Source organism: Martes martes (assembly GCF_963455335.1).
Source record: "Martes martes genome assembly, chromosome: 11".
NCBI lineage: Eukaryota > Metazoa > Chordata > Mammalia > Carnivora > Mustelidae > Martes > Martes martes.
In genome coordinates this window covers 104,774,976-104,794,773 of record NC_137899.1, presented here as the reverse complement: position 1 = coordinate 104,794,773, position 19,798 = coordinate 104,774,976, and the positions used below count along the sequence as shown (strand labels likewise).

The 19,798-nt window shown below is 49.1% G+C and overlaps 1 protein-coding gene across 5 annotated transcripts in view; it reads right to left on the bottom strand.

The window, feature by feature from the left end:
- DPP6 (dipeptidyl peptidase like 6) overlaps window positions 1-19,798 on the bottom strand; it is a gene marked incomplete at its 5' end in the record, with an annotated part of 869,135 nt that overhangs the window by 299,977 nt on the left and 549,360 nt on the right. For all 5 annotated transcript variants that reach the window (XM_080819089.1, XM_080819091.1, XM_080819088.1 and 2 more), the window contains one exon: window positions 12,570-12,668. In XM_080819089.1, coding sequence (XP_080675215.1) covers window positions 12,570-12,668 — 99 coding nt within the window. The remainder of the gene's footprint in view (window positions 1-12,569; window positions 12,669-19,798) is intronic.

The window sequence follows — 19,798 nt, the reverse complement described above, 5'->3', positions numbered from 1 at the left end:
GTAATAGAATCCTTGAGCTATGGAGATGGGAAAGGAAAAGCTTCACGAGAGAAGTTCCTACTCCAGAAGGAAAGCCCTGGAAAGACACATTAGCAGAAGGTGTGCTAAGGTCGTGAGTAAGCAGGGAGAAGGAGCCCGCCCCGTTCTGCCCCGGAGCCCCAGGGTGCAGCCCCGGCTTCTGTCCAGGGTGTTCCCAGGGAACCGTCCAGAAACTTAGAGCAGTCCCAGCTGGTGGCCGTAGTTTCGAGCCTGAGCTCCCAAAGGAAGACTAGAGAACGAGGGCCCTTCCCAGCGCGACTCACTCTCTCCTGTTTCTCATGCACACGGGCAAGTGGATGGGAATGAGGTAAGACGAAGGGGTTCTTGTGTTTTTCAACTCTGCCCACTGCGCTGCTGGCTCAAAAAAGGGAGGAGGCAGAGAGTCTGGGCCGGCGCGACGCCGTAAGACGAAGGAAGGCCACGGCGGAGTAAAGGAGAAGACGGGGCTGCGGGGACCAAAGGCGGAGTGGAGACCTCTTTTTAGCTGTCGCCATGTGGGTCTTTCCCCGGGGAACAGAGGACGTCCTCGAGGGCTGCGGGCGGGATCTGGACCATGGGGGAGTGAGGCTTCCAACAGCTTCAAGCAGAGCTACAGGGACATACTAACGGGGCCATTCTTTCTGACGCCCATCAGCAGGCAAACGAGCATGCTAATTTCATTTGCGATCCATTTAACTTGACTTATTTGGAGGTTGTAACCCACAATTAAGTTTTAAAAACCCAACAATTTGCCTTAAGGATGAACAATCAACCTTTTGAAACCTATTTAAATGTGAGAAGTCACTGAGCAGGGAGCTGGCACAGAAAACATGCCAGGAGAGACTGACGTCATTGTCGCATTCAGCCCTCCGGCTTCAGCCAGAAAGGTGCGCGCTCAGCCCCGACCACAGACACCCTCTCTGTCCTCCGTGACCCGTGTGCATGTTCACACGCGGATGGCCCAGGGGGTTGCAGACATAGGTGGGTCTCACTTCCGAGACAACTGAATGAGAGCAGATAGGTAACATGAATTCTGAGAAGCATTCTTCATCTCGGCCTACCGCACTGTGCTGCCAGGCTGAGAACCACACGGCAGATGGCGGGATGGCATGAATTCGCCCATCAGAACACCTGGCCTAGAGCTTACGGACCCCCAGGTAGCCAGCATGCGTCTAGTGTGAGTCTACCAGCAAAGTGTTAGATCGGACACAAACCCAAATCTCATCCCAGTCCTTTTCAGAAAGGTGCCCCACAGCATTCGTCTTTTCAGGCTCACCTGCTCATTTCCTCGGCGTTTGCCTTCTGCACCTCACAACCGAGACGGGGCTGAGAAGCTCACAGCAAAAACAAGTAAAGGACCCGTGGGAGGAGCAGCAGAGCTCACGCTCCCCGTCGCTGCCCCACGGAGCCCCAGAAGGCTACACGGGTCTGCCAACAGACTCGCCCTCAGGGCCCTGGCATCTCTGCTGTGACCCCGGGGACGGCAGGCCTGTAGGACACCAGCAACAAGGGGCAGGGACTGTGCGCTCCACACGGAGCCAGGCCGGTCCTAGGGCGCGTGAGAGGAGATGAAGCGGCCCAGGGGACCCTGCCTGGTCCTTCCCTGGCGCTTCCAGACTTCCAGGGCCCAGAAGGATTCAGCCTCCCAAGTGACCCCCACAGGGCCCTTGCATTTAGTAAACGAAAACTTTCCACTGAACTTTGTATAAGTTCTCAAAATCCCCAGAAGGGAATTTTGAAGACGGTCAGACGGAACTCTTCAAGACGCTGATTCTGCCACTCGTTAGGCAAATAACCTAACCTCTCTGATCCTACCCTTCTCTGGTAAAACTGGTATTCATAGGAAGGACTCAGCTTTTTAAACTTTCTGAGGTTTGTTCTATTTCCCCTTTCCTTTTGGTGGGGACGGAAGCCCCGTCTAAGCACTTGGCCAGGGAGAAGTTAAAAACCTAACTCTATTGTTGGTTCCTTGCTTGGCAAAGAGTAGGGGTCCCCAAGATGTGTCTTTACTTTGGAAACAGTTCTTTGTTTGGCCTCTTTGGTTGTTTTTGTGAAAGTCTAACTAGCCCGTGGGAGGGAGCAGGAGGCGAGGGCCGCGGGCACAGGGAGGCCAGTCTGCAGAACAAAGCTGCAGGCACGGTCCTCGCCTGTCCTCTCTAGAGGGAGGAGCCTGGGTGGGGGCCCACATACACAGAGAAGACGCGCTGTGTAGGGGGTCTTCGCAGCAGAGAGCAAGCCTGCGCCCAGCCCCAAGCAGGAGAGGTGAGCTTGGCCCCCACGTGAGGGACTTGGATCCGAAAACCCAGAACCCGCTTGGGGTCAAAAATCCCAGATTCCGACATGAATTTTCCCACGAACTTCCCCCAGTTCACTCCTTAAGACCCGAGATGAGATTCAAATGAAGACGAAGTCATATCAACCATCTGTGAGCCACCGGACACTAGAAAGCCCTACCGCAGCACCCAGAACAGCCTCCCCCTGAAGGATGCTGAGCTTGCAAAAAGAGCCCAGGACGCTGGTTACTCGGCGTGCCCAAGCCCCGAAAACGCTCAGACGCGAGCAGGAGACGCGCGCCAAGTTTGAAGGCGACGCTGATTGGCTCCCAATCCCTCTGCCCGAACTCCACGCCGGTCAGCGCCCGGGGGCCGTGGACGCGAACTCAGAGATCCCGTGACCGAAGCAAGAGCGGCAAAGCAAGGCCACGCGGGCTTGGGAAGCCTTCCCTGGCAAGAGACAAAGGGAAGCCGACCGGACATCCTCGGAGGCTCCTGCCTCCCTCTTACAGCTTCAGAAGCAGCTGGCGTGTTGCTCATTTCTAGGTCCTTCTTCCTCTGGGGCGCGCCACGCTTCTCTTCCCTCACCCTTCCCAAGAGCCGTTGACCGCACCGAGCAGCTTTGCGTCTGCGCATCTGGGAGAACAGAGCAGCGGACGTGTCTACACAGGGGACAGAGAGCGTGCAGATGAGGGAACCGCGGCCTGGGGACGTGGCGGGCCACCCTGAGAGGATGGGGGTCAGCCCGGGAAGAGATCCGGAAGCACAACACGAAACACAGAAGAGGCCCCCGGGCTTTCCACAGCAGGGGCTCGTGCTTAGGCTTCGTTGACCCCCCGTGACTGAAGATTTGCAGATCGTTGGGCCACGCGGACACGACGCCGTCCGTGTCCTCCGTGGGTGGCCCCGAGCTATGAGCTGAAGCGCTCGGTGTGGAGAGCTCGGAGACGTGCTGGTACACGTGGCACGTAGGCAGTAAATGGCGCGTATGAACACGACGACTGGACGGGCAAGCTTGGTATCAGGGGCTCTTGTCAACATCTAGTAGGTTCTCCCGAATTAAAGCAGGAGAACAGAGTCAGAGGTACTTATCATTATAAACGTATGTGTAATTCCTTAAAATGCCAAGATTTATGACGAATAAACCTGGCGAGTCTTCAGTCAACCAGAAAGCAGCTACTCCGAGAGATTTTCCCCAAATACCCGGTTTGCTCAACCACCGAGTCATTTGTTTGGCTGAGTGACATCTCTGGAGACTTTGTCACAAGCCAGACACTCTGGTCCACGAGAGAAACGGCACAGTCGCTGCGTGCCCTGAAGGCCCTAAGAAGCTTCCGTCAAGGGCAAGACAAGAAAAGAAAACAAACACCTGAACGCACGGTTAGGTACGCCGGGCGTGCGGGACGGATGGGTCATAGGGGATTAGACTCAATTATGCAAGAGAGCAAGCGATTCATTTTGGATTAATTAAGAAGGTGATCAATGTTTGAGAAGATGTCAATGATAATTAATTAGCCTCTGGTAGGCTGACGTGGTTAAGGACTTTGTGGGATAATTTAATTGAAACAATAAATGATAACGTCAGGGCTGTGTGAGGGCCGTGCACTCAAGGATGCAGAGTCTCTCATTAATGGAACTTCTGGATTTGCTTTAAAAAGAATGTTCCAGAAAGAGCCTGCAGAGGACTCGCACCCATGGGTCCACAGAGGCAGTAACCGAGACTGAGGTAGCTTTACAGGCTCCCTTAATGTGAACTCAAGTAAAAGCAAACAAGACGCTGGGCTCTGGTCTGTGGGCTGCCCGCCCGGGCTTGTCTGCACCCTGTATAGGCAAAGAAGGGCCAAGGGCAGAGGGTATCCTCAGGATAAGTCCTTAAAAGCCTAGGAGCCCTGAAACCACCATAGGGCATCCAGAAAAAATGTCCGTCGCACTCACCGCAGAGGAAAAACAACAGGTAAATCTTGCTTGCGATCCCTTTCTCAGTAAAACAAAATAAATGCATACGTGTGTATAATACATACTTATTTCTTAGATCCCAAAATGGGGGCGGGAAGCCTGTCCTCTCAACGTGCAAACATACAAAGTGAGATGGATTTCACTCCTGGCAAGGGTCGGCACCACGTTCCACAAAGGCAAGGGTGTCCTTAAATTTCCCGGGAGACGGCGTGCACTTGCCCGAGCTGAGGGCCCTCTCTCTGCTGGAGCAGCGGCGGCCCAGCCGGCCTGCGGGGATGTGACTCCCAGCCGTGAACCGAGTGTCGGGGACCGCAGAGCCCAGCGACACTGAGGGGCCTGCAGAGCTGCTGCAATCTTTGCTTCTCCGGCCACTGCCACTAAATGCTACCGTCTTTCCACAGAAAATTCTAACAGGAAACGCCCAAAGGACCTTAAGCAGGTGATGGTTTCAGCTCCGATACTAGAAATGTGAAAGACGCATTAAGAAGGGGACGGAGCCAAGCAGACAGGGGGCGGGTCCGACAGCCTCAGCCGGAGCCCATGGGAGCCACGGCACGGACGGGCTTTATTGCCTTCCAATTATCTGAGACGTAACTGCCCTCCTAATACCAGACCACTGGGGCTCTCTTCTCCTGAGGAAAAGTGGAATCTTGAAAACCACTACAAAAGAGAGAGGAAAAATGGGTGGTTTACACAAACGCAGACTAGAATTTCATCTCGTCTATTTTTTGCGGACTTGAATACAGTCAATGATGTTCTTTTCGACAGTATTTTATGCAATGACTTCAAATGATGCCACTGCTATGTCAACCTCACCGAGACGTCGAAGGACGTCTCTGGTCTCTGAGACTTGTCCTTCCTGGGCATTTCCCTGAAGTTACTGCTGGCCAGTCGGGGCAGCCTACACTGATGACCTCTCGGGGCCTTTCTCCTTCTCCACAATTCGATGACTTCCTGGTTTTGATTGAAAAAATGTGGCTTTCACAAAGCAGCAGAAATACTCAAACCATTTTATACTTGAATTCCTCCTCTATCCAACCCCATGAGCTTTCCAAAAAAAAAAAAAAAAAAAAAATCCATCTGTGTTTTCCAAATAACAAAGGAGAAGAGGAAAAAGCAAATATGGAAATCAAGTTGCTTTGAGCCCTGTGCTCTCTCTCAAATTTTACCTTCTAAAACATATACTTTTCTGGTGTCAACCAGCCAGCTGATATTTTCCTACATTCAAAGGAAGCAATTTTCTTCAATTTTATCGTCTCTCTACTAGGGCGTCGGAGAGACGTGGAGGGCTCTCTGCTCACACGCGGCGGGATTGATGGAAATGAGCGTAAACAAAGAGAGACTCCGGGGCCAGCCACGGTGGTCTTCTGCCACTTTCCGACCGAAGCCTAAGGGCCCCACGGAGGAGGGCAGAGTGGGCTGAGGAGCCCCTCCTGGAGCTGCTGGCAGACACGGGAGCCCGTCCGCCCCGGGCGTGCTTGTGTCCCGAAGACAGCGGCCGGGAACAGCGGGTTCCCTGAAGGGCGCAGGTGGCCCTGGCTTTGCTCACAGCACAGGGCATGAGCTCACCGGCCCATCTGCGAGCTTCAGTCCAGACCGCCTTCCTAAGAGGCAAACCTGCAAAAGCAAATCTGTGTATCGCAAGTCTGTGTGGCCTTGGACAACTTGTGTGGAGGGACGACTCCACGGATCTGGAGAAGATCGTTTCTGGTGTTTACACGTGCAGGGAGAGGACAGCAAAAGATGCTTCTAGCAAATATTACACCCTCTTTCTCCGGCACGAGTCCGAAACAGGGTGAGTAAGAGGGTATCTGCTGGCAGAGTGAGTACGTGGCCACTCGGCAATTTCCCACTGACGCATTCTCTACTGACGTCACACAACAGGTAGGCTGCTTCTCCTAAGTCACTTCCCCTGCGCCTTCCCTGACGCTGCACCTCTGGGCTCTCCTCCCATCTCCTCTGGACTTCGGTCCCCCTCCCCACCCACTAGGAGATTTTAGCAGCTCCTCAGTGACGCACACTTTCCACATTTCTCCAAGTGGCTCTGATGGCTCACCTAAGTTCCTGCCGGGTCCTCAATATGTAAAGAGCATTTCCACTTAGCTTTCTCCAGTCGGCTTCTACTCTGAACTCATCATCTAACCATAGAAACCAATGCCCTGTCAGTGCAGTGGCCATTCTAGTTAACCAGGCTTCACACCTCCAAGTCCTACCTGGCTGTCCTTCCCCCCATCCCTCCATTTCTACTCAGCTGCACATCCTATCATCCATCATTCATGATGGCTTTTTATATGGGCCACTCCACTTCTACTCACATGCTAACCTTCTAGCATCTGAAGATAGGCCAAATTAGGGTACATTTATGTAATGAGATCCTATTCAGATATTAAGATGATAATGGAAATACATATTTAATACATGGAAAGATGTTTACGATCTATGTTATAAACTTTTCCCCCCTGAATGCACTCAGTATTATCCTACATATTACGCTACCTGAAAAGACAAGTATAAAAATTTAATAGTGGCTATTTCTGGTCGGTAGAGTTAGAGGTGAGTTTTTAGTATCTTCTGAAGTTGTGTTCAACTCCGTTTTGTTTTCTGATTTACTACAATGAATACGTAATACACGCATCATACCAAGATCCCTCTCCTGGCTCGCTCTCGCTCCTGGGTGTCAGGCAGCCTCGCGCCGCCAGGCCTTTGCAGTGGCCGTCCCATGCTGCCTGTAATGCTTTCCCTGCAGGCAGCTCGTCTGTGTGATTCTCACATCCAGGGCTCTGTTTAAAATCCCTTCACTGGACCACACTGTGTAAAAGGGCATGTTCCTATGTCTCCTTATCTTTAAAACTAGGTTGTTCAAGCCTCAAATGAGAAAGTGTAGAAGAAGATGACCAGATGGCTTCAGACTAGGCACTCCACCAGGTCATAAACACATAGGAATCCTACCTTTGTGCAGTTCACACTGAGAAGGAAAAACGGTCCTGAATAAATAATTATACTTAATGCATGTAAAAAAGGTCAAATTCAGGATTCAAGGGAGCCTAACAGAGAAGGCTGAGCCAGTATGGAAAAACTTGCTTGTGGAGCGAGAATGAGGGCTGATCCTAAAGAAAAGGACCACCTGCAGGGTGGGGGTGGGAGTGGGAGAGATGGGACACAGAGAGGAGGGGGCGTGTGGGGCAGAAGGAGCCTCCTACGTACGAACCACCTTAGGGGAGAAAGAACGTGGACCCCTGAATCCATCAAAAGAAGCTCAAGTCAGCTCAGAGGAGGGAGGCTGGAGAGACACCGAGGTCACTTAGGTGTCTCCTGGCACCAGAGCCCTTATCAGAGAAGCCACTGGAAAATCCTGCTCCCAGTCCTGCCTGCCGCACGCCTGTCTCTGGTGCAGATCCCTCTGCGTGGACAGCTGCCAAATCCGCCTGGGGCCTGGCATCGTGAACCCGGAAGTCTGGCCGAGCGTGGATGGGTGGACAGGCGCTGAGCATGCTGGGCGGGGCTGTAGGAGTCTGCGATGCAGCAGATACGAGGTGCAAGAGACTGAGCAGAGCAAAGGATGCCTCCAAGCTTTCTAGCCTGTTCTGCTAGAAGAATGGACTTCCCATGAACTGGCCTGGGAGAAGCGGTGGCGAGGGCAGGTGTTATTCTTTTGGTTTTTGGTTTGTGTGTGTTGGGGGGGGGGGGATGTTGATCAAGAACTCAGATTTGGAGCTTTTAAGCTCCAGGTTGTGATGTCTGTGAGACAGCTAAGAATTCTGGGAAAATGCAGTGTGGAAACCCACATTGAGGAGTCGTTTGTAGATGGAGGATAGTTAACATCATGAAACTCGATGAGAACCCTGAGGGAGGAAGCGCAGATATTCAGTGGGAGGGACCGGAGGCTGAGCCCTGGGACCCACCACCCTGAAAGGTCAAGGAGAAGAGCAAGAAGCAGTAGGAGAGCCTGAGAAGAAGCCCCCCATGTCGAAATGGAGCCCAGGGACTGTCATGACCTATAGGTCAGGGGGAAACCTCACCCAGGCGAAGGGAGTAGTCAGTTGACGGGTAAATTAAGATGTAAGAAGTGACCGTGCAAGGCAGCTACCTGGAGGCCAGCGAGGACCACAGGGAGGCGTGTCAGTGAAACTGGGGTGAGAGCCTGACCCCTCACATCACGGAATCCCAGCGCAGCACCTCAAGGGATCCATGAGGCTGAGGAGTGCAGTGTGGTTACTGGGAAAGACGGAAGGACTCCCTCCACCGACCGGGTGTGAGGACACACGGCACTCGGCCAGTTGGAGGGAGTGTGGACCTCCTTCTCTGCAGGGGGTGCTCGGTGTGTCCATTGTCCTGAGGTACAGACCTCATCTGGTTGCAACCAGTCTGTGAGGGCAGAGTATGAAGGCTGTTACACCAATCACTTTCAGAAGAGATTAGATTAGATTAGAACAAGTCTCTAGATTAGAATGAATGGGTGAGGAGAAATTTAGCCCAAAAGATTACTCCTGATACAGTGTATCGTGTTCTAGACTATTAACTCCAATATTAAACCGAAGATACACTTGGTATCTTTAGTGGTTAATATGCACTAAAGATAATATTAATGTTAGTAATATTATATAATAATAATAACAATAATACCAAATCATGTCTCTTTCTCCATGGGGAACTACTTCACTTTCTTTATCACTTAGGTATTCCGTTAGCTTGACATCATGGGGATAAGGGAAGCTAAAATAGAGAATTTAAGGGATGACAATAATTCTGAAATATTCGCAATCTATAGTTTTGGGTAAAACACACTATGTAGCTAGTGAGGTTGTGAAAGAAACTGGCTGGATACCAGAATCCTGGGTTCTATCCAACGTAGCACAGCTTATAAAGACCAAAGAGACGCAGGTTCAAGTCCAAATTTTGCTACTTACTAACTGTGGTATTGATCAAGTTATTTGAACAGCATAAGTCTCAGTTTCCTCATCTGTAAAATGGGAATAATGGTGGTTGTGAGAATTAAATTATTTAATAGGTACAAATAACTTATCCTAGAACATAAGATATAGGAAACCCCCAGCAGGTTACAGTGATGGTGGTGATGTGGTGATGATGTTGGTGATGATGGTGATGGTGATGATGATGGTGGTGGTAAATGATGATGGTCGTGATGATGGTAGTATTGATGATGTGATATGATGTGACGATGATGTGATGTGATGTCGATGGTGGTGGTAATGACGGTGATGATGGCGATGATGATGATGGTGATTATGGTGATGGTGGTAATGATGGTGATGGTGATGATGGTGATGATAACGGTAATAATGGTGATGGTGATGATGATGGTGGTGGTAATGATCATGATGGTGATCATGATGATGATGATGAAGAAGAAGAAGAGAGTAGGAACAGACAGAGGAGTAAGGAAGAAGAGGAGGACAAAGGAGACTGTTGTGGTGATAGAAGGTATGGTAGATGGTCATGACGGAGGTGACTCCCAAGGCTACCAGTAAGAAACACCTCCCTGGGCCCAGCACTGTATCCTTTGCCGGCTGCACTGTGGGGCACACAATAAACACTAACTGAACAAAGCAATGCTCTGATAATTTCTAAAGCACACCCAGCTTCCCATCATTCGATAATCCTGTGACTGTGGGAAACTTTCCCTGGATCTTTACATTGAGACTTGTGGTATTAAAGAAATGAATGAATTCTTTATGGTGTTTGTGGAAAATCACTTACAAGCGCTCAATTAACCAGTGCAAAGCCACTTCACCCATTTTAAGCTATTACATTTTAAGGAGAGAAAGGGATTGATCAGGAAGAAGAATGCAGGAGAGAACAGCGGGAGGACAGTTAAGAGGAGTGTTGGGAGAAAAACAACCACGTGCCCTTCCCCTCCGGGTGGAGCCTAGTCTTTGGAGAAACTTGACTACCGGGTTACTTTGTAGCAAAACGTCACATTGTATGTCCACATTTGCAAAGGGAGAGTCCTTCTTAGAAAGCTCCCAGACACCACAGGCACTTCGTTTAGAATTGCAGGCTGTCTTCATGAATAGAATTAACCTGCCGGACAGGCAGGCTCGGCATTTTCTGCCGGGCAGGAGGCCGTTTCTCAGTTGCTCGTATTAACTCCCAGTTTTGTGGATAAAGAAATTTTGGCTTGTTTCCCCTGGCCGGAGAGCCAGCCCACCTCTGCCCAGCTCCACTCCAATGCAGCATGGATTCGATCACGAGATACAAGCTCCTCACCGCCAACACAGTTCCAGCAGAAACTTACCAGTGCTTTGTGACTGCAGATCTCTTGTTTATTTTATATTTTATTTTTTGCTTATGAAATGCTGACTGAGACCCAGTCTGCCACTATGGACATTCTAACAGACATGGGAATGTTATTTTAGCACTTCATGGAGTCTTTTCAGGGCCTCCTTGGACTTGCTCTGACCTCTATAGCTATGGTTCAGTGTTCCTTGTCTCCAATTTCTTTTTAATTTTTTTTTAAGATTTTATTTATTTATCTGACAGAGAAAGATCACAAGTAGGCAGAGAGGCAGGCAGAGAGAGAGGAGGAAGCAGGCTCCCTGCTGAGCAGAGAGCCCGATGCGGGACTTGATCCCAGGACCCTGAGATCATGACCTGAGCCAAAGGCAGAGGCTTAACCCACTGAGCCACCCAGGCGCCCTCCAATTTGTTTTATCCCTAGATTCTGCCACTCGACCAGGTTTCCTCCCCTCCCCCTCCCTTCTCTCCTCTCTTTTTCTCTCTGCTTTCTTTTCTTCACAAAGGTTTAGACAGACTAACGTTCTAGCCTTACACTGCCCAGGGGTCTATTCTCTGCTTTCTCTAATTAGTAAACCCAGCACTTCTTAAAGACTGGGGGTTATACAGCATCTTCAACATGTCTGGTCACGCATGGTTAGCTCTGTTTCTAGAATATGACTTCACAATCTTTAAGAAGAGGCTAATCATCTTTCATTCCTAAGATTGAGCCCAGAGTATGCTCTTGCTACTTTCCTCCTGCCTATGCAACGGGTTAACGAAAACTAAGAGGTGTTAAGTCTCCCTCAACACGAAAGGTAACATCACTTCCTCCATCAAACAAAAGACCTTGGCTCTCTCCGTGTCCTGGATTTCTGTGCACCACCCCCCCAACAGCTGCGCCAGCACACGGGTCCTATTCCTCCCCAGTTCCTTTGTATAAAGCATATTCCCTCTGAGCTCCATCGTCTCTCATTTTTAAATAAGTGAATCTAAGAATCAGAAATGAATACTGAGGCCGCAGTTGAGCACAAAAGAGAAGCCACTGCCCTAGTAGGAGACGAACGGCAAAACGTCATTGCTAGTTGGTTTTTGAGAGCGTGTGAAGCATGAGCCGCATTTCAGAAGCAGCCTGACAGCAAGAAGATACAAGAACACAGTCACCCAACAAGACAGTCGTGGGAAGAGCACTCAATGGGAAGTCAGGAGACAGGCCTCCAACTACATGTGCACCACCAGCAAGCTGTGTGGCCTCAAGAAAATCATGTACCCTCTCTGGGCCTCATTTATTATGAAAGCCAGGATTTGAACTAGACCTCCAGCATTCCACTATAAAGGTTCTCTGACCTGGGGATTCCTTTTCAAGTGCATCCCACATTCATGGAGACAACAGGAGAGGAGCACTGGCCGAACTACCTAACGGAGAGGCACCGAAGCCTGCAGAGGAGGGCATGCATTCAATCACACCTTTTCCCCCATGACTACACTCGAAAATTAGTTCAACCACAAGTGGATGAAACGGATTATGTCCTGGACCCAAAAAAAATGCACTATGAACATACTGCCTTCGGCCTTCAACCCTGCTTTGTTTTGTTTTAAAAATCCCCCCAAACCAGAAAAGTAGATTATATCCAGACTAAAGTGCAAGAGGAAAACAAATTTATCCTCCAATGTGCACCAGGCTCGAGTTTCGTTCATTTGCTGGCTTTTGAGAAGAAGCCTTGGAGTTCCTTTCGGCCGCTCTGTGCAGCGGGGAGTGAAAGCCAGGGCCGGACAAAAGCGAGGAGAGAACAGGGAGAGGGAGGGAAGCTCGGCTGTGCCTCTGCCTGGTCCTGTTGCCTGGCAACGGCTCACATCTCTGTCTGAGAAATAATGATTTGGGGAGGTGACACCGAGAGCCCATTTCTCACGAAGGAACAGCCCCATTTTACCAGATCCACATTTTCTTAGAATGCTAATAAGGTGATGATCGCAGCAGGAGCTCTGGGCATCCACTCGCACAGACGAAGAGAGAACATGAGAGGCAACAGGCCAGACCCAAACTGGGGAAAAGTGGCTTTCCGTGCGCAGGGAGGCCTCCGGACTTACCACTTATCCACTTAGCCTCGGGGTCGTGAATTTTGAAATCATCGCTGAAGAGATCTTCCACCGTGACCTTCTTCTTTTGAGACAGACTGTTATCTTCCGCTAGAAAAGAACACAGCCCACAGTTAAATCTTTTCTTTTGGGGTGAAAGAGAGGACCATAAAATGCCGGGGTCGCCATTCAGAAATAGTGCCCACGGTGAAGCACACACGTCCTCTACATCACATAAGGCCGAACAAAAGCCATGATTTTTGCTTTTAATTAAAATATCAAAAACCATGGTAAGGGGATCATGGCACAGCAAATTGGTATCCGTTCTCCCCCCCCACTTGAACACATACACGAGTGTATTTCTTCAGAACAGAGGTAAACATTTCAAGACTGATTTATGAACAACAAGGTGGAAATGGGCAAGAAAGCAAACACAGTGGACGTCCAGAATGGATCCCCGTGGTGGTGTGATGTAATCAATCACTCATGGCGCATTCAGTCAAGGCCAACTCTCGGCGGCACGTCGGATGCTGGGGACGGAACGGTGAGCGACGGTCCCGCAGGTACTGATTCTCCATATGCCTCACTTGTCCCTGGCTGTCCCTAGGCTGGGAATCAGTTCCTGTTCAAATAGAGTCACACCTCAAGTGTCTGTGTGCCAACGACCAGATTCCGCCTCGCATCATCTCCATCAGTCCCCCTGGGAGTAAGCAGCTGGGGTGTGCCTCCAAGGTACCAATCTCACATCCATCCCAAGAGGAGATGTTCAGCTAACGGCACTGGGCGCTGAGCCTATAGAAACCTGACCACGTTTGTTCTATTTCCCAAGGTGGAAGCTTCTCGGGTTTTCGCGAACAGAGTAAACACACAAGGGTGGTACGTCAGATGGCTCTCCCTTTTGCTATATACTAATAACATTATTCTCTATTTCTGACGCACGTCGTCTTTCTAGAACAGAAGACGGTAGCTGTCGGGGCACCTCTCTTGACGACTCGGGGTCCTCATTTCATCAGCTCTGTGCTTGGCTGCTGGGCCGGGCTCTCCTCGGTTCTGATCAAGGTGTGTAGGTCTGTGTGCAGGTACGTGACGGGGTCTCAGATCCGTGTTGTTTTTACATTTTGATGTGTGGTTGTTAGGCCTGTTGCTCTTTTCAGTGTCCGCCTGTGGAGTTAGCTTCCAGCCCTCGGGCTGTCAGAGAACTTGCCCGCCACAGGACCCTTTGTCTCTTCTAATTTTCTGTTTCAAAATCTATGGCAGGTGGGGAATACGAGGAGCATTTTTGCTGGATGGCACGATAACATAAATAAGCACTCTGGGAGCTCCTTGTAGGATTCCAGTGCGCAGACTTTATTACATCTCCCGTGTGGTTTCTTTCTTTTGGCCCCTCTGAATGTTTTCGACTATTGAAGCTGTCGGAAGGGTCACGTGATACCGTGTGCATTGACTGATTTTTTGAATATCAAAAAGGATTAATGTGTGGAAAAGTCTTTTGAAAATTACAGAACGACACCTTTCAAAGTGACCTTCTTGTTAGACCTGACTGTGGGGAAGCTCTCCCAGGTGCTACACAAAACCTGTCAAGCCGAACCGAATTCCTCCCTGTAGGACCTTTCCACCTGCAACTTTCCATCCCCAGGAAAAGGCACATGGAGCTTCAGACGTGTCGTGTGTCAGTGTGGAAAACACACAGTAAATGAACATTTTAAAGATAACTAGACATCGATGTAGTGCAGTTATACTGTGATCGAGTAAGTAAGAAATCTATCTGCAACTAGTTGAAAAATAAGTCCTAGAGATCAAATGCACAATATAACGATCACAGACAACAATGCTGTATTATAAATGTCAAATTCGCTAAGAGATTAGATCTTAATTATTCCCACTAAAAAAAGAAATGAGAATTATGTGACCGGATAAAGGCATTAGCTAACCCCCCAAGAGCAATCATCCTGATATATATAAATATATGAAGTCAGCATGTTGCACACTTCATACTTACACAATGGCATGTGTCAAATATATTTCAATAAAAAATAAAATAAATAAAATAAGAACAGAGTATAAACATTTCTGAGCACTCCTCAGCATACGATCAGAAAAAGTTCTATTAAAACATAAATTTTATCTGAGTAAACCTCACTATTCAGGGAAGATTCTAGCTCACTTCTTGAGGTATCCATGCATGTAATGAGAAAAGAGTGTAAGCCTGCCGTTGGGTAAAAGATGAAAAAGATAATGTATTCACTTTCTGAAAATCTCTTTACAAACAACTGTTCTGGTAATGTAAAAATGTCTTTAAAACTATTTTAAAAAAACACGTGACTTTCAAATACGGACGGCGTGTGGTGGAGGCATCATGATATGTGCTGTGAAGAGCCGCCTTCAAGCCAGGACACTCGACTGTCAACGATCAGGTCTCCTTAAGATGCTCGCGTTGGCCTCTCTGGGCCTCGGTGACGTCTCCACACGTTCAACTGCTATCTAACGAAATCACTGATTTGTACTTCAACGCGCTTCACAGATCCTCTGAGGTGGTGGCAAGCATGTGTGACCGCTGTGCTCCGGGGGCCCTGCCGGGCCCTGAGAATCCAGCTGAAGACCCTTGAGCTCAGCGAGCCCAATGGAAAGCACGATTGGGTTGCAACCGCGTCCGTCCGGACCGGGAGCAGCAGGGCGGGTGGTGCCTAGGAAGAAAGTGGGGAGCATCCTGCAAAGAACCCCCCGAGGAAAGGTCCTGCTAGCCACGATAAAAGAGATACCAGAAGAACATTCGAGCGAGGAGGAACGCAAGAACGCGAAGGCATCAGCGGACACGGCATTCTCAGGAAATCGTGAGTGTCGGCGTCGGGGCGGGAGAAAGTGTGAGTGGGAAATGTCCAGCGATGAAGGCACAGGCTCTCATTACATTGGATGTTCCGGAATTTCATTAAGAAACATCCACGGGGCACCTGGGTGGCTCAGTGGGTGAAGCTTCTGCCTTCGGCTCAGGTCATGATCGCAGGGTCCTGGGATCGAGCCCCACATCGGGCTCTCTGCTCCGCGGGGAGCCTGCTTCCCCCTCTCTCTCTACCTGCTGCTCTGCCTACTTGTGATCTTTCTGTCAAATAAATAAATAAAATAAAAAAAATAAAAGAAACATCCACTTGTGGGTGTCTGGCTGGCTCAGGGAAGTGTCCGACTCGTGATCTCAGCTCAGGTCTTGAACTCAGGGTCATGAGTTCAAGCTCTGAGTTGGGTCCATGCTGGGTGTGGAGTCTGCTTTAAAAAAAGAAAAAAAAAGACCATGTCCGCTTGCGGCTTTTCTTTAAAAATTGTGCTTACCAGCCAGTAATATTGTCAGTCCCCATATCAGGAACATTGGCAGCAATGGTCTCATTCGGTACTGCTTGTCCTTCACTCGACTCCTCCCTTCCAGGGAGCAGGCAGACCTGCTGGGTCCAAGCTCCACAGGGCTGGCTTTTCCTCTCATGGTTTCCACATTTTTATATCTTTGGGGGCATTTGCATGATTTCTTCAGTTTGATTTTCCACTTTATCAATTTTTTTAGCATTATCTAGATAGCTCTTTCATCCTGCTACAGAATTTAAAAATTTCAAGTACTTATATTTTAATTTCTGAAACTCCTAATGAACTCCTTTTCAGGATAATCTACTCCTCTCGCTGTAAGCTCCGTTATCACATTGATAATTTTTTAAAACCTAAAATGTCATTTTCCGCTTTCCCTACTGATTTATATTTTTTTGGATTTAAGTGCTTATGTGTACTAAGCTGGTGGTCTCATTTTTAGGGCACAGTTCCTGCAGGTTCCTGTGACTCTTAGCTGTAAGCGTCTTCCCTGCACGTGTCCTGGGTCATGAGAGATTCCTGTTTTGGGGCCGGGAGCAATGTCCTGGGCACTTGGAAGCTGGGTCTCATGCTGCCATTTGGGCTGCAGCCCTTTGCCTGACGTAGTGATGGGATTCAAAATCCTCTGAACATGAACCCCATTTTAAGGCAGGGGGCACCTGTCCGGTCCCTAGTCCCTCACGGACACTAAGATCCTAGACCTTCCTGTCGGGTCTGACGCGTCTCTGCTCCTGGAGGGTGGCAGGAGTCTGGTTGTACCTGCTGCTATAAGCTTCAACCTGACCCTTCTTCGCGGACACCACTCTGTCCCACGTAGATAAAAGACTCTTGCTTGTTTTTGAGCGCAGCTATGTGTTTCCTCTTTATTTTCTCTCACGTCTACGTGCTTGAAATCAGAAGGGAAAGATTTCTGGTCTGCTCACGGGCGTGCAGAGGCCCGTCCGGGTCCCCGGCGAGGCAGCGCTCTCCAAGGAGGTCAGGATGCGGCGCAGACTGCTCACGCCCCTGTCCGGACGCTTGTTCCACAGTCACGTCATGAAGGAGCACAGTGACTGGGAACAGTCTGGAATGTTCCCTGGAGAGTTTTACACTGAGAAATAAATCCCACCACCCCAGGACGGATTAATGTGAAGCACAACCTCTTGAGGATTTCCGTCACTGCAGGGGGAGCTTGGCCACTGACAAACCCCATTTAGTAACGACGCAACCTACCCAGATCAGTGCTGGCTGTGCTGGAAACTGGCAGAGGCGACGACGGCAGAAATGCCATCTTGGAGGACACAGACAGTTTTAACGTCCGATCCTATCAGAACGAGGAGGAGGCAAGCCTGAGCTACTGAGAGGGCGCAAGGCTTCTCTAAGGCAGGTGGGCCGCCCGTCAAGGTGGCATTAGCCGCATTCGCAGGGAAATCGGGCGTTGCCACTGTCCACAGAATCAGCTTCTGTGCAACCTATCCCCAAGGCGGGATGCTAATTTAATTGCAGAATACTGAAGATATCCCACCCGTAATGCTCAGAAGGATCCCAATAAAACACTGTGTTCTCCAGGTTTAAAAAAAATTATGTAAATAAAGAAAAAGGTTTAAAGACCATTTTTTATGGACACATTTCTGTAACGAGAAAAAGTTATCCTCTGAGATCGACAAGGAACACACACAGCAGGTGCACACAGCCGTGTTCACCCCGCCGCGCGTGATGGAGCCAGGGTCAAGAAGAAGGATTTTCAAACTCCGAGGAGACACCACGTGGCGTGCGGGTGGGATCCAGCTTCACAGCGAGGCAGATCCCAGCCCAGGTTCAGAGTAGAAGCACTCTGGTGTTTAGAGTAAGTCCTGGGGAACGTATCTGTATGTTGTTTCTACAGACGCTGGCAATACTTGTTGGCTTCCATGCAAACAGAGGAACGTATGGAAATCAAAGAAACTGTCTGGGTTTTTAAAAGATTGATTGATTGAAGAGAGAGAGAGCACGAGAAGGAGGGGCAGAGGAAGAAGGAGACAGAAAGTCAAGCAGCCTCCACGCTGAGCACGGAGCCTGACATGGGCTTGATCTCACAACCCTGAGATCATGACCTGAACTGAAATCAAGAGTCAGACGCTCAACAGACTGCGCCACCCAGGAGCACAGAAACTGTCCATTTTGCAAAATCTGAACCGTTAATTCCTGAGTTCCAGTGATACGGCTTTTGCTTAACCTCAGATCACAGCTGCTTGGACCATTACTGATGAGCCTAACACGGAGAGCCACTGAGTCCAAGGGAAAAACTGAAAACACAGGACGTGTTTCCCTTCTCTCTGAGCATGTTAGTGGCGTGGGTGCTCTGTGTGGATGCTGGAAACAATACTTCCCAGTTAGAACTGCTGTTGTTGTTTTTTAAAGACGTACAATCAGCGCTCTCTGTTGTAGATGAGACTCATATGTCCTCTGTAGATTCTTATTTGTCATAACGAAAGAATAAAGTCAGTCCTGCTTCACTGTCAACAACTCAGGAACAATGGAATTTAAGCTGGGTAACGTGCTTACAGGTCATGAAATGGAGCACACCAGCGTCTTACCACAAGTCGTTCCGGTGACTTCGATGATGGGACTTTTGAGCTGATGAAATTTTGGACTCTGAGTTAATGCTGCAATAGCTTAGGACTTCTGGGGACCAGGATGGAGAGAACGTACGGTGTATGTGGGATGCATGTGAACCTTTAAGGACTGAGGGTCAGACTGTGTAGGCAGAATAGTGCCCCCCAACGGTGACCTTGAGGACAGGTGTTGTGGACTGGACTGCACACGTCTCCCGTTCATATGTTGAAGCCCTAACCCTCAATGCAACTATATTTGGAGATAGAGCCGTAAAGGAGGTAATTAAAGTTAGTCGGGATCATCAAGGTGGGGCTCTATTCCAACAGAACCGGTGTCCTTGTAAGGTAAGAGGAAGAGATACTCTCTCTCTGTGTGTGCAGAAAAAAAGCAATGCGAGATACAGCGAGAAAAAGACATCTGCAATCCAGAAAAAGAGGTCTCGCTGGAAACCAATTCTGCTGCCATTTGATCTTGGGCTTAAAGACTCGAGAACGACGAGAAAATAAATTTCTGTTGTTTAACCACTCAGTGCGGGTATTTTATCATGCCAGCCCGAGCCCACTAACACAACTGGTGTTTTCAAAATTTCAATTTCCAACTCTTTGTTGCTAGTCTGTTAAACATGGATTTGCATATTGATCTGGTATCCTGCAACCTTTCTGCACATATCCCTGTGTTTGATGAGCACACTCTACATCGGCATTCATTTTGTCCTCAGTAAGGATGGTGTTACGTGTTCATTTCAAGTAGAAATAATCCATTAAGACTGCTCAGAAAACAGGTTCGAGTCAAGGTCCAAGTAGCAATAAACTAGATCATAGCTACTAATGGATTTGAAGAAATGAGAGTCTGCCTGGCCCGAATGCCTCAAGACAAATGGTGAATGTTTTAAATGAGTTTTCCATTTTTCAATCAACTTGTTATTATTTGGTGGGAGATTTTATTCAAGTGAGAAAAGAGGCTGCAAATATTATCCAAAGCTGTGAGGAAGGACGGGAGGTGTCGGGCCGCCTGGGGGGGGCGCTCCCCAGATTAGCCGGGGAGGGTCAAGACAGAGCACGTAAGGTCGGAGGACCCAGAAATACAGACACAAAGACATTTTCACTTAAAGTTATGAAAGAAATCTATAAAGGACTTCAAAAGAACATCAAAGATTTCATAACAGAGAGAAGAAAGGAAGTGGGAGGAAGTCTTTGACGGGAATCGTCTGTGAATACGGACAGATGAGCATGCTACTGAGAATCCCGGGAAGCAACAGCAGAAACATCAGCCTCAGTGAGAGGTACTGAATGATATCCAGAGACGGGTTGTAGAACTGGTGG